Source organism: Eptesicus fuscus, chromosome 12 (genome assembly GCF_027574615.1).
Source record: "Eptesicus fuscus isolate TK198812 chromosome 12, DD_ASM_mEF_20220401, whole genome shotgun sequence".
NCBI classification, from domain to species: domain Eukaryota; kingdom Metazoa; phylum Chordata; class Mammalia; order Chiroptera; family Vespertilionidae; genus Eptesicus; species Eptesicus fuscus.
Window position 1 is genome coordinate 57,035,793 of NC_072484.1, and position 14,023 is coordinate 57,049,815.

The 14,023-nt window shown below is 51.2% G+C and overlaps 1 protein-coding gene across 1 annotated transcript in view; it reads left to right on the forward strand.

The window, feature by feature from the left end:
- Positions 1-14,023, forward strand: part of EMILIN2 (elastin microfibril interfacer 2) — a 44,565-nt gene that overhangs the window by 19,506 nt on the left and 11,036 nt on the right. Inside the window, exons 3-4 of the mRNA XM_028139253.2 lie at positions 3,977-4,152; positions 7,091-9,010. Coding sequence (XP_027995054.2) covers positions 3,977-4,152; positions 7,091-9,010 — 2,096 coding nt within the window. The remainder of the gene's footprint in view (positions 1-3,976; positions 4,153-7,090; positions 9,011-14,023) is intronic.

Sequence of the window (14,023 nt, forward strand, 5' to 3'; positions counted from 1 at the left end):
TTGGCCAGCACAGTTCTAGGTCACCTGGTGTGTGATTCCGACCAGTTCATCATGACCTGAGGCCCTGAAGTTGGTTTGGTTTGGGGAAGACCCAGGAATTTGTGTCTAGTTGGGGTTATGCCCAAGGGTAATTCTGAAATTTTTAATTAGGACATTGGACTCCACAAAACCTTGTCAGAAGTAGACCTATCACTAATTAATTGTTGTTTGATCAATTATTAGTTGATTAGTAATTGTTTATGGAGCACCTACGATAGGCTAGGCGCTGTGATTTTAGTGGGGAACACCACGCACAGGTATGCTTGCCCCAGTGGGCTCACGGCCAGCAGGAAAGACAGGCGCTGAACAAGCAGATGCCAGTGAGAATGGAAGCGTGTACAGAAGAGGTCTCACCTCAAGCGGGAGGAAGGAGTCGTGGTGCTGAGGCCAAATGAAGGCACAGTCATTTTGTCACATTCTGTTCTAACGGGGACCCTTCCAGTCGTGTGGTCCCTGAACTCTGCTTCAGCTTCTTCAGGTCTTTTCCTGCTACCTTCCTTCTCAGTACCATTTCCTCGGGCTGGGCTGGTGCCTTTCGCACAGAGGCTGAACTTGTAAAGATGGTAAACCCTTGTTTCACCCCAAAAAAGAGTCCCAGAGGGAGAGGAGAGTTGGGGCGAGTGGGCATGGCTGAGGCAGGGGTCTGGGCAGGTGCAGGCCGCAGTCCCCAGGGTCCCACGTGGATGCTGCGGCAGCTGGGATTGGTGCCTCCCAGGGACCGGCGATGGGAGGGCCAAGGCCGCAGTCTGGGTCAGCCCTCCAGCTCTCCCAGCACCTCCTGGGGGGTCGGTCCCTCAGCCCTCGGTGTGGTGGCCCAGCTGGTGCAGTGAGTTAGCTGGTTCAGAAAGTGTCCCTTGAGCATCTCTGTGTGCTCACAGCCCAGGGGCCCCTGGTAACACTTGGGCTGTTTCCCCCGCTAGTCACTTCCCTGCGGGTGGTCCAGCCCTGGCTGCCTCAGGGCAGAGGCGGGCCTGGGTCTGAGGCTGCTGCGCTTGCCAACCACGTAGGGAGGTTTTGAAAGGTACAGAGACCTGGGTGCCCCCTGCCCCACGCCAGTGAAAAGGAGAATGTTGAGGGGTAAAGGCCCAGGCTTTTCTGTAACGCTCCCTGGCCAGGGTATTGTGTGCCATGCTCTGGGGGCATGGAAATCCCATCCGTTCTTCCCATCCTCTGTGCAAACCTCCCCCCGCCCCCGCCGCGGGCTACTGTGGAGGCAGGCACCCCGTTTCTGTGGGGAAATCCCAGTGTGCCTGTGGAGCTGGACGGCCCCACCTCCTTCCCTCACCCCCACCCTGAGGTCTGAGGACCCGAAGCCGCCTGGGGTCCATGTCGTTGCGCACAGAGAAGTGGGGGCGTGCGCTTTCCCACGGTTAGAGGCGGCTGCCTGATGGTTTCCAGCTGTCACCCCGAGGCGCTCCCCTGCTGGGCCTGAAGCTGTTAGGGGTGCCGGCACCTGAACGCCATTGCTGAGACCGGAACCCTGCCGGGCCAGCCAGCGAGGGGAGGGCGGGAGCGGGTGCGTGTGAGGGTGGAGAGGAGGGCGGGACTCCAGGGAGCTTTCCTAAGTGATGAGCTGGCTCCAAAAGAATACTGCCTTCGCGGGAAAGAATGGCGTGTGTGGGGAAGCCAGACTTCCTCACCCCGGCTCAGCAGTGAGGGGTCCGGCCCTGGGTGGGGTGCGAGGTCGAACCTCTTCCCAGGACACCCGGGCCTCCTGTCTGCTCAGCCTCACCCGAAGGGTTTAACTGGGCCGTCATCTCCTGGCACTGGAGCCAAACCCATGGGCAGCCCCATTTTCACATTCAATCTCAAATGCTCAGAGGAACCGCGTTTTTCTGAGGTTGCACATTTTTCCAGCATGATGCTGTCCTTGAGTGTGCAAAACAATGAAGAGGAATTTTTTTTTAACATCATTTCTAGGACCACACAGAGGATTCCTTTGGTGGGTGGGTGGTAGGGCCACGGGCGCGTGTGCACCTGGACCGAATTAGACACCCAGACGAGTGCCTGCTGAGGGGACAGTGACCATCTCCGGTGGGTGCGGCCGGTTTGCATGTGGGCAAGTGCCAGAGGGGCTCGCTGCTGCTGCTGCTGCACACGGTGGGGGGTGGGGGAGTGGGGGGGGAGGGAAGCGGGAGGGGTGCTATGGGGGGCGGGGGCGGAGGAGAACTCGGGTTTCCATCCCAGCCCTGCCCTTCCTGACCGTTGGAACCTGGGCAAGTCACAGCCTCTCTGAGCCTCTGTTTCTCATTGTGAAAAGAGGGAACTGAATTGTGGGGACTTGCTGGGGGGTGTGGTGGGGATGGGAGAGAATGAAGAGCCGAGGAAGGAGGTCTCGCTCCCCCGACCCCACCCCCTACCCCTCACTCCCTGAGCACCCCTTCTCTGTTTACTGGGCTTTCTCTCCAGTTTTCCTTGGAAAGGCTCCCACCACACCTCCCCCCAACCCCCACACCAGGCCCCTCCGCAGACCAAGTCAGTCGGCACCCGGAGGTGAGGTGCAGGCACCAGCAGCTGCTCAGTTGCTCACAGTGATTCTCGGCCCGAAACCGCGGTGGGACAGGGGCCGTGGGGGGTGCGGGGCAGGGCTGCCAGCAGGCCCTCGGGGGGTTCTGCAGGCCACCGGGCCTGGCTGGTGGCGGAGAACCTTCCATTCCAGCTCTGGGTGACCCGGTTTGACCCTCCTGAGTCCACTGCACGTAGGACTTACAAGTCTCTCAGGAGCAGGACTGAACAGCGCCTGCCGCAAGGCTGCTGCCCGCGGTGGGCCGCTTGGCTGGCCGAGGGCCGCGGGCCAGCGGGCAGCTGGTCGACCCGAACCCCGCCCCCGAGCAGCACGCAGCACCTGGGGAAATGATACAAAGACTCTTTCTTTCTGGGAATTGGCCCTGAAAACATGCCCAGCTGCGAGTGCTGGTGCTCAGCGTGAAGAGAACGGGACGAGGTTCACGAGCCATGGTCCCGAGCCAGAAGGAGAGGCTGGGGAATGAAGGAGCGGCTGGCACCTGAGCTGTGCGCCGGCCCTGGGCTGCCGTCCACTGGCCACTGTCGGGTCTTGGCCCAGGCCTGGGGGGGGGGGGGGGACCTCACAGCCCGTCACAGGGTCTGTGTGATGTGCACGTGCATCAGGGGACGTGCACTTTCAAAGGGGACTTTTGAATGGTTCCAGTCCTAATTCCTGTTTCTCCCATTCGCTGTAGGAGTCAAGACATGTTAAAAAATCTGAACACAAGTACCTGAGTAGCTCGAGGCCTGCCGCCTTGTTAGTGTCAGGGAGAGAGGGCTGAGGTCATGGCCTGGGTTCTATAAGAGAAAGGGGGCCAGTATGGTTTTTTAAAAATACATTTTTATTGATTTCAGAGAGGAAGGGAGAGGGAGAGAGAGCTAGAAACATCAGTGATGAGAGAGAATCATTGATTGGCTGCCTCCTGCACGCCCCCCACTGGGGACCAAGCCTGCAACGCGGGCATGTGCCCTCACCGGGAATTGAACCATGACCTCCTGGTTCATAGGTCAATGCTGAACCACTGAATCATGCCGGCCAGGCCGGGGATGCATCTTTAAAACAATGACCGAGTGACACCTGAGAAATTGTCCACAAAGCAGCAAACTCTGGAACAAAGTCTTTGGTGAAACAAAAGCTCAGTGTGTGAACACTGGCCGCGTCCACTGGGAATGGTGGGGCCAGGTTTTGCTAAGTTGTCTGTTTCCCCAGCCGTCAGTGGGAGGGGTGCTGGGGTGCGGGCGGGTGGAACCTAAGAAGTGGAGGGAGGAGGCCAGTAGGGTGTGGGCTGAACCCCAGGGGGTCACTGCTGGATGGAGGAGACTGGCAGGAAGCCGCGAGGCCCGGAGTGACCTGGTCCTCTCCCTCCAGTCCACTCGGGAAGCGCCGGGGCTGTGACAGGAGCCAGTGACGAGATGCCCTCTTCTCCCGCAGCTACCGCGTGAACTTCAGACCCAGGTTCGTCACCAGGTACAAGATGGTGACACAGTTGGAATGGAGGTGCTGCCCGGGCTTCCGAGGGGCCGACTGCCAAGAAGGCCCCAGAGACCCCGGGAAGGCCCCGCGTCCCACGCCCGGCCGGCCTCGGAGCAGCCTGAAGAAGCCCACAGGTAACCGCCGCGTTCCCAGCGCTCCGCCAGCAGCACCCTCAGCCACGCTGCTGAGCTCCCCGAGTCTTCACAGAACGCAAATCGATGCCTGCAGCCGACGCGGGGAGCACATACATTTATTTGCAGAAGCAGTAGCCATGGGAAGACAAACTCACTGCAAGTAAATGGCCTTGTTAGGGCCGCCTTACTGTGAAAGCCAAGGCCCTAGAAGTCAGTGTAGGGGATGCTGGGAGTTTCAGACTTGTACAGCCTGAGGCAGGGATGAGAAGAGATTCAAAAGCAATGATGCTTTGTGTGTGTTTACTTTCATCTATAAGCTCCCATAAACCCGAATTTAAAGGAGCTAAAAACATTTTTTAAAATAGGTATATAGAATCATCCTCATTCTGTTTGGGGTGAGATATTTGCAAAGCTAAGTCTCACATTACAAGCATCCAGTGAGGTTATTCTTAAATTTGTTTCCGAATTAACTTTTCGAAGTGAAGTAGCAGAAACTCAATGAATTGCTGAGAAAGAAATGATCATTTCACCAAAGTACACCTTTGCTTTTTTTTTTTAAATGCTCACTTGAAGATATGCTTAGAGAGAGGAAGGGGAAGAGAGAGAGACATCAATCAGTTGCCTCTCGTCTGTGCCCTGACTGGGACTCGAACCCGTAACCTTTCGGTGTATGGGACAACACACCAACCAACTGAGCCACACCAGCAGGGCAAACGTAGGAAAATATTTAAGTACAAATATTCTCATCACCAAAATATAACTACTGTTAACGTTTTGTTATAAAACTTTACTCTTTCCCGTGTCGGCATATCCATGGCTGTGAAAAAATCCATTCTTCCCACAAATATTTTTTGGGTTCTGTCGCGACACCAGGTAACCTGGGAAATGGGAAGACCGTGGCGAACACAGTCCCTGGCCTCATGGAAGGCAAACATGAGACAAGTAGTTACACTAAACCACGGAGGTGCTATGATGGGCACACGTGGTCTTGGAGCATGATAGATAGTTTATTTTTGTTTTGTTTAGGTTCAGTTTTCACTTTAGAAACCTTTAAACATACAGGAAGTTTAATGAGGCGAATAGCTTTACAAGGGCTGTTAGGAAAAGCACTTTCCCTCCACAGGGGTACTTACTTCAAACGCTTCCGGCGCCCTTTTGTAATTTAGCTTTCCAGCTATTGACTTCTCACCGGGAAGGTGAGGATTTGACTCCATTTCATCTACTGCCAACACACTGCTCCTATATACCTCCATCTTTTCCATATCGTTATACCACGTTTTTATTTATTCACTGTTTACTGTTTACTTTGTAGTAACTATGTAGAGAATGTTTACAGCTGTCGTGTGCTAGGAATCTGTTGCTTTTCCCACACAAAAGCAATATTGTTTTTAAAAGCAATATAAAAATTTTTATATATTTTTTAAAAATATATTTTTTTATTTGTTGATTTAAGAGAGGAAGGGAGAGGGAGGGAGAGATAGAAACATCAGTGATGAGAGAGAATCATTGGTTGGCTGCCCCCCACTGGGGGCATGTGCCCTGACTGGGAATCAAACCATGACCTCCTGGTTCATAGGTCGACACTCAACCACTAAGCAACACTGGCCAGGCGTATACAGCTTTTTGATTTCTGTAAAGTGAATAATGATCTTATATTTTTCGTTGCTTGGTTTTCTATGTTTTTACCCCTATTTCAACCTAAACTCTCCTCTGGTTGTCTAAAAGGCCTCTGTTACATTCAATACATCGGTTACATATTCCATAGGAAATCTCACCTCGAGCCCTCGCTGCCCGACCTGGGCTGCCACCCTCTGTTCACAGCTGCCGCCCGCGACCTGAACTGGCCTCTCCTGTCCATTCTGTGTTTCCTGGACCCGCTTGCTCCTTCCCAATCCACTCCCTCACTTTGCTAGAGCACATCTTCTGGTAGTCTCATGAGAAGACTGAATGAGAGAGAAACTTTCTGATATTATATAGTCTAGAAATACCTTTACTCTAGTTTCAGAATTCCAGGTTGGAAATAATTTTCCTTTAGATTTGAAAGCACTATTCAATTTTCTCCTAATTTCCAATGCCTCTGGTTTTGATCATCTCCTTTTAGTTTATCTTTCTCTATACCTATCAGTTTATTTTTACTTTATGACTCATCACAATCATCTTTAAAATATTTTTTTTCTCTTGTACTATTTCCTTGGGGTTATATTTCTCAAGGTAGGATTATCAAATATTCAAAATTTCTATTCTTTGACTTAGTGAACCTTCCTACATATGGCCCAACGGCTCCATTGTTAGGAGATGCCAAGAGAATCAGTTGCTTTATCTCTCTTTTGCTGTTAGTTTCCCCAACTGCATAACAGCGTCAAACAATGTCTCTGAGACTCTTCTAGCAAAGGGATGCTAATAAAAGTAAAAGAACATTTAGGAGTTACATGGAGAGTAACTTGCTGCTCGAATAATATGCCACCCAACAGCTAATGGGTAGATCTCGATAAAGTGGCCTCTTGTGGTCTAACAGTATGCAGTCAACCATTGGGGTGTGGCTGCAGTTCACTAGTGTGGGGGATGGTATTTTTGATAAAGTAGATAAAGAATATTTCCCTTCAGGGTGAAAGAGACTATTGAGTATCATGTGCCGTGTACATATTCTGTTAACACCCTAGGAGGGAAGATAGTACCTCTGCTCCATGGATGAGGGGATTATAGTTCACAGAAGTTAATTCACATGTTCGAGGGCAGACAGTATACTGCAGAGGCAGAATGCAAGTGGAGATCTGTTTGACTCAAGGCCCATAGTCTTTTCCACTCTAATTACCTGTGATGAGAGTGGATGTTGAAGTGAAGGTTTAAGTGTATTCTGTAAGTACCCTGGTCATTGTCTTTGCAGAAACAAGTAAAAGTAGAAAATGTTGAGTCATGTCCAACTCTTTCTTTCTAACAGACAATGAACCAAGCCAAGTCTCAGAGCCCAAGAAGACTTTGTCACCAACTCGCGCAGCGGAACCAAGTCGGGCAGTAGATCCAGAACTGGGTCCCCAAGAACTTCAGGATAAGAAAATCCAGGTGCTCGAGGAGAAGGTTCTCCGGCTCACAAGGACAGTTCTTGATCTCCAGTCTTCCATTGCTGGAGTGAATGAAAACATCAAACATACCATTCAGGACGATGCCAGCAAGATGCTGGCATCGTGGCTCAGTAACCAGCACCCCCAGCCAGTGCCTGACGGTGCTGTTGGTAGAGACACTGAAACGGTCCAGCTTCCTGGTGTCCTCAACAAAAAGGAATCTGGCATGAAGGACATCAAATCCGAATTGGCTGAAGTCAAGGATGCTCTGAAGACCAAGAGTGACAAGCTGGAAGAGCTGGACGGGAAAGTGAAGGGTTATGAAGGGCAGCTTAAACAGCTCCAGGAGGCTGCCCAGGGCCCGACGGTGACCATGACGACCAATGAACTCTACCAAGCCTATGTCGATAGTAAGATTGAAGCCCTGAGAGAGGAGCTCATGGAGGGAATGGACAGAAAGCTGGCCGATCTAAAGAACTCCTGTGAGTACAAGCTGATTGGTGTTCAACAGCAGTGTGATGACTATGGGAGCAGCTATCTGGGAGTGATTGAGCTTATAGGAGAGAAGGAAACAAACCTGAAAAAAGAAATAAATGACCTTCGAGCCCGGCTACAAGATCCTTCAGCCCGGTCAAATTGCTGTGATGGTGAAAAGACTGGTGACTTTGGGCAACAGATCAAGGCGTTAGACCAGAAAATTGAAAGAGTTGCTGAAGCCACCAGAATGCTAAATGGGCGACTGGACAATGAGTTTGACCGACTCCAAGTTCCAGAGCCAGATGTGGACTTTGATGCAAGATGGAACGAATTAGATGCAAGGATCAATGTGACAGAGAAGAATGCGGAAGAACATTGCTTTTATATTGAAGAAACCCTCCGGGGGACCATTAATGGAGAGGTAGATGACTTGAAGCAACTGCTTGACCAGAAAATACAGTCTCTGGAAGAGCGTCTGGGGAGCATGCTCCTAGAGATGACCAACAACACTGATGCAGAACCCACTCCCCCAGCATCAGCCCTACCAGGTGGGTCAGGGGCTGGGCATGACCAGGTCATGGTGGAATTAAACCACTTAAAGAAGAAAGTTCAAGTTGTTGAGGATATTTGCCTGCAGGGAGAGCTTCATGGGATAGAAGACACTTTGCCAAATGGAGAAGACCACACAGTGGGTGATAGTTGGAGCCTTTTGCAGTCTCTAAATGACACGATGCATAGGAAATTTCAAGAAACCGAACGTAGCATCCAGAAACTTCAACAGGATTTTAGTTTTCTTTATTCTCAACTAAACCACACAGAAGAGGATATGAATCATCTTCAGAATGAGCTGAGCAAGTGTAGGGAAGGTGAAAACGCTGGAGTGGATGGGTTTCCTAAGGGGGGTGAGCGAGATAGGACGGTGGAGCCCCTCCCGACTCCCCAGGACACCGAGGCTCCTTGCTGCAGCCAGCTGGAGGAGAGATGGCAGAGGCTGCAGAGCCAGGTGCTCGCCGAGCTAGACACCTGTAAGGAAAATACACACGGGGTCCAGAGGGAGGTCTCGGTGGTTGAGGACAGGGTGTCTCAGATGGAGAAAACTTGCAGCAAACTGGACTCCATCTCAGGAAGCCTTCAGAGGATCAAGGAAGGGCTCAACAGGCATGTCAGCGGCCTGTGGACTTGTGTCAGGCAGATGAACGGGACCCTCCGATCACATTCCAGAGACATTTCTGGCCTGAAGAATTCTGTGCAGCAGTTCTACAGCCACGTTTTCCAGATTTCCACTGACTTGCAAGATCTGATCAAATTTCAGCCGTCAGCAGGTAAGTTGACCTTTACAATAGCCTTCTTGTATGTGTTTGCAACATGTATTGTGCTAGATTTTGGACAGTTTGTGGAACTAATTACATCAGTGCTACTCAAAGTGTGCTTCATAGATTGGTGCCGGTTTGTGAATCATTTGGTGCTGGGTAGCAATGACATAGATAGCAACATTCAGAACAAGTGTTTAGAAGCTTTTAAAAGAATTGGACGTCCCTGTAGCATTCAAGCACCTGTGTGGGCTGCATCCACAAACTGTTGTCTTCCGGTCCAGCGCACATTTCCTTTGTGTCTCCCAGAGTTGAACGTCGACTTATTGAGTCCATGAGGACTTGTTCAGGGCCAGCTGGACAGAAGGACTCCCCACCACCCCACCACTTCCTGACCTGTCCTCTCCCTGTTGTTTTGTTTTTTTTTCTCTCCACGTCTTTGGGCCTTTATCACCTTCTCTACCTTGCGCAGCTCCGGGTGACAAAGGCCCTTATGCGTTGAGCTGAAATTTCATGGCCTGGTGTGAGCCTATAAGATTTATGATCAGGTCCCAGCGGAGACATAAAACGCGAGGAGGGGGCGGCTGGAGCCTGAGAGGTACATGAGCCCTGGCCTGACTGGGGAGAGCCAGGGCCAGGTCCTCAGGAGGCATGGGGAAGGTCCGAGGTAGTCAGAGATAAGGGGTTTGTAGATAAGGAGTTACCCATGGCAACCAGGAGCAGGAAGCTGGCCTCTGAGCCAGTGTTGGGCCCACCACACTATTTATAACCCTCCCCCTCCTCCCCAGGCCCACGAAGCTCCTGTATCTCTGGAATGTTGAGTAACGGTCACAAGACTGTGGGTGTTCATAGAATGATTGTCCCTTGTGGTGACAGTGCTGTCTGGACAGTGCTCTATAGGAACCTATTGAACCAGATATTTCCAGTTGATTTGCAACTCCCAGGCAGTGTGGGACGCTGTGTGGACTCTTTCACGTTTGTCTGTTGAAATAGGAGTTGGAGGTGTGGCTTCCAAAAGATTATCCTTTTTGCGATGAACTCAATGTTGTGAATGTGGAATGCATGGACTTTCGGGAATTTCAAAGAGCCCAAAATAACCAAGCAGAGCGTTATCCGCCCTTGTGTAGCCTCCAGGGCTGGGATATCTGTGACCTGAGCTCCATGGGTGCATTAGGATCACAGTGTAAGTCACACATTGACGAGTAAAATGTCAACAGAACATTTATTGAGTTCTTACTATGTGCAAGGCTCTGTGAGGGATACAGATGAGTATCACAAGCTTCACCTGCAAGGCATTGTCGGTCATAGTGGCGAAGACACACAGGTCTGCGGAGACCTGAATGAGACCGTATGTACAGGTCCAGTGGGTGGTGTAGGGGTTATTTTTTAGTTCATAGGATCTTATTGAACCCATATTGTGTGGTTGGTAATGAGCTCTGTGTGTGGAGTCTGTGGATGTGACAGTGACAGTCTGAGGGGAAGCAGGCAAACAGGGTTGGTTATGGGAACGCAGTGTTCATGGGAGCACTGGGCTCGGGGAGTAGCACCCACGGCTGCTGAGGAAGTTGAGGAGGCTTCTCAGAGGAGAGAGCACCTGAGCTGAGTGTCCAAGGCTGAGAATTCAGAGGCTGGTGGGGTGAGGAGTGAGATAGAGTGATGAGAGAAACTTCTGGAAGGAAGTGTTACTGGAGCTAATTTGAGGGATGAGTAGGGATCAGAAAAGGAGGATGGAGGGAATACCTGGTGAGGAGTTGGTGTGAATGAATCGCTTACTTATTACCATGTAACAACCTACAACAAAGATGTGTTATTCTCCATTATTCTGCAAGTTAGGAACTCAGGCAGGGCTTGGCTTGGCGGTTCTTCTGCCCCATTTGGTGTCGGCTTGAGCCATCTACTTGGCTGCAGTCAGCTGGCATTGGCCTGTCTGGGTTGGAAGGTCCAGGAAGACTTTAGTCCAGTGATGGGCAACCTTTTAAGCTTGGTGTGTCAAACTTCGCCAAAAAACTGAGCATAACTCGGGTAGTGTTTCACTTAGAGGAAAAAACATTATTTCGCAAATGTTTCATCCTCAGGAGCAGCAAATGTTTCATCCTCGGCACGTGTCATCAGAAATGGCTACGCGTGTCAGTGCTGACACGCGTGTCATAGGTTTGCCATCACTGCTTTAGTCACTTGTCTATGCCACAGGATTCCTCCATTGGCTGTCCTCTCTCTCTCTCCATGTGGTTAACTTGGGCTCCGTCGCAGCAGGGTGGTCAGATTTATTACACGGCAACTGGCCGTAAGGGAAGGTGGAAGCTGCTGGGCCTCTTCCAGGCTGGGCCCAGAGCTGGTATGGTGTCACTTCTGCCACATTCTGTTGGTCAAAGCAAGTTAGCTTTTGAAGGGTGATGTGGCTTGTATTGGTCAGGAGGCAGGGAATATGAATGTCAGTCCTCATATCTCCCACCAGGAGCCGAGGGCCAGGGGTGAGGATGCATAAGGTGGTGTATGCAGTGGCCAGTGACCAGATTGCCGGTCCAGGATGCAGACAGTTCCCACTCAGTCCACTGCCCTCCTCACAGATCTCATTCTTTTCTTCAGGAGCATCCCTCGTGGGGGCTGAATTATCCGGGAGGCAGCCAGTGGGGGGCGGGCGGAGGGGCTTCCGCTGATGTTCTAATAGATCCACGTCCCTTTCCTGTCTCTCCTTAGTGCAGGTGTTTGGTTATTTTATGGGACACAAGGTTCATGACTTTCATCTAGTACTTGGACAGGTGCCTAACTGTCAAAAGGCGAAGAATCACTGTATTTTCCTCACTGTCTCACCTTCAGCGCAGCGGGCCCCATGCACTCTCACACATTCATTCATTCAGCACACATTTTCTGAGTCGTGTCCTGGTGCTGAAGTTTCAGCACTGATGGATCTTACACTGTGGTTGGGCAGACAGACAGTGCACAGCCAAGCAAATAAAGATGTGATTTCAGCTAGTAATCGGTGTGTGAGGAAAGATACAACGGAGTAAGGCAATAGAGATTGGGGGACAATATTTTTTTTTTAGTTTATTTTTTAAAATATATTTTTATTGATTTCAGAGAGGATAGGGGTAGAGGGAGAGAGAGATAGAAACATCAGCGATGAGAGAGAATCATTGATTGGCTGCCTCCTGCACGCCCCACACTGGGGATCGAGCCCACAACCTGGGCATGTGCCCTTGACCGGAATCAAACCCGGACCCTTCAGTCCACAGGCTGACTCTCTATCCACTGAACCAAACTGGCTGGGGCGGGGGACAATATATTTTAAGTGAATGGTCAGGGAGGGTTGCACAGTGGAGACAGCTTTAGAGCAGATAAATGAATGAAGTGAGGGGGCAAGCGCTGCAGAGGTTTGTGGGACAGGTGTTCCTGGGAGCAGGAAAGCATGTTCAAAGGCCCTCAGGCAGGAATGAATGCCAGTTTTGAAACTCAGAATGCGCCAGTTTGATCAAGTCTGTGAGCCAGGGGGAAGGTTGTAGACAGTGAGGCCAAAGAGGGGGTGGGAAGCAGAGCATCCAGGACTTGACAGGCTGTGGTAAAGGATTTGGATTTTAAGAACAATGAGAAGCCATCAGGGGATTTTAGCCAGGAAGCAGTTTGCAAACCCATACTTTCTCTGTAACTTTGGGCAAGTTACTTATCTGCCTAGTGCCCAACTTTCTGCATCTACTAATTGGAAACAATAATAATACCTCAGAAAGTTGTCATGAAGATTAACGCTCCTAAGTCGTGGTGTATTCATTAGCCCTTGGTGATCACTCAGTAAATATTACCCATTATTTTATCCCTCCGTCCCCTCTAATGGATGGGCACTCAGTTCCTGGCCAGACTTTTCTCCCTGTCCCTCAGCGTCGGAGGAGTGAGCGGGCCTGGCCATACAGCGGGGGTGGGAGGGGAGCTCTGGGTGTCAGGCTCCGGGCTGCTCTGCGGAATGCTCTCGACAGGCAAGGGCATCTCTCCCTCTTCCTTTCCCTTTTGTTTTCTTCTTTGATAAATTGTGGGCCAGGTAGAAAGTGTAAAAAGCCTAGTAATCACCCCTGCCTAGCATTCAGAATTCACGTTCCATACTTCTGTCAGTGTGGCACTCAGGGATGGGTTAGGTTCTGAAGGACAAGGAGGCTTCTCATCCTTGGCTCTTCTGTCCCACGGGGCTGGAGGGGCTGGGCCTCTGCCTGGACACACTCACTCCCGATTCCACAGGTGGGCGTGGGCCCGGCCCGTCACACCTCCTCACCAGCACCCTCTCCCTGTCCTTTAGTGGCACCTGGTCCCCAGGCTGCCCAGTTTCAGCCTCACTGAAGTCAGTCGAGGGTGGAAGGCAGAGTCTATTTCCTGCCTGGGCCCAGGACCCTCCTGGCCCGCACCGCCAGCATCCTCAACCCCAAACTGGCTGCAGCCGGGCCGGCCTGCACGTCCAGCCTTCGCCTGTCTGAGGGAGACGCTGAGCCCGGCTGACTCCAGCGTTTGTGCTGTTCCCCTTACATTGGAAGACGAGGGGACTTCCTGGAGTTGAGAAACCTGGGTCTTCACCGAGCAGAGATGTGGGCAGACGAGTATTTCTGTGCATCAGGGAAGCTCTTTCCCTACGTCACAGTTCCAAGAAGGGACCGGCCGGCCTGAGTCGATGCCACAATTTGTTTCAACATCCTCTAGTGACCACAGCATCACTTCCCTTTCCAGTCGCCCACCTCTGTCTGCTCACGTCTCATACTACTTCACTTATATTAATCATGTTTCATTTAGGCGTGTTTCAGCTTTAAGAATCCCATCAGTATGCAGTTGCTTAATTTAAGATGTGCTGTAAGAATGAAAAAGCATGGATTTTTCAAATAAGGATCCAACCATGAAGGCCGGCCGGGGAGAGTGGCCTGATGCTGGTGTGGGACCCAGTTAGGTCTAAGCAGCGTGGTGGGCCGGGGGTTGTTATGAACATAGAAAGGCTAAGTAAACTCCATACCCTCAGACCATACTACTCCAGACAACACACAGCCTTTGACCCTGCAG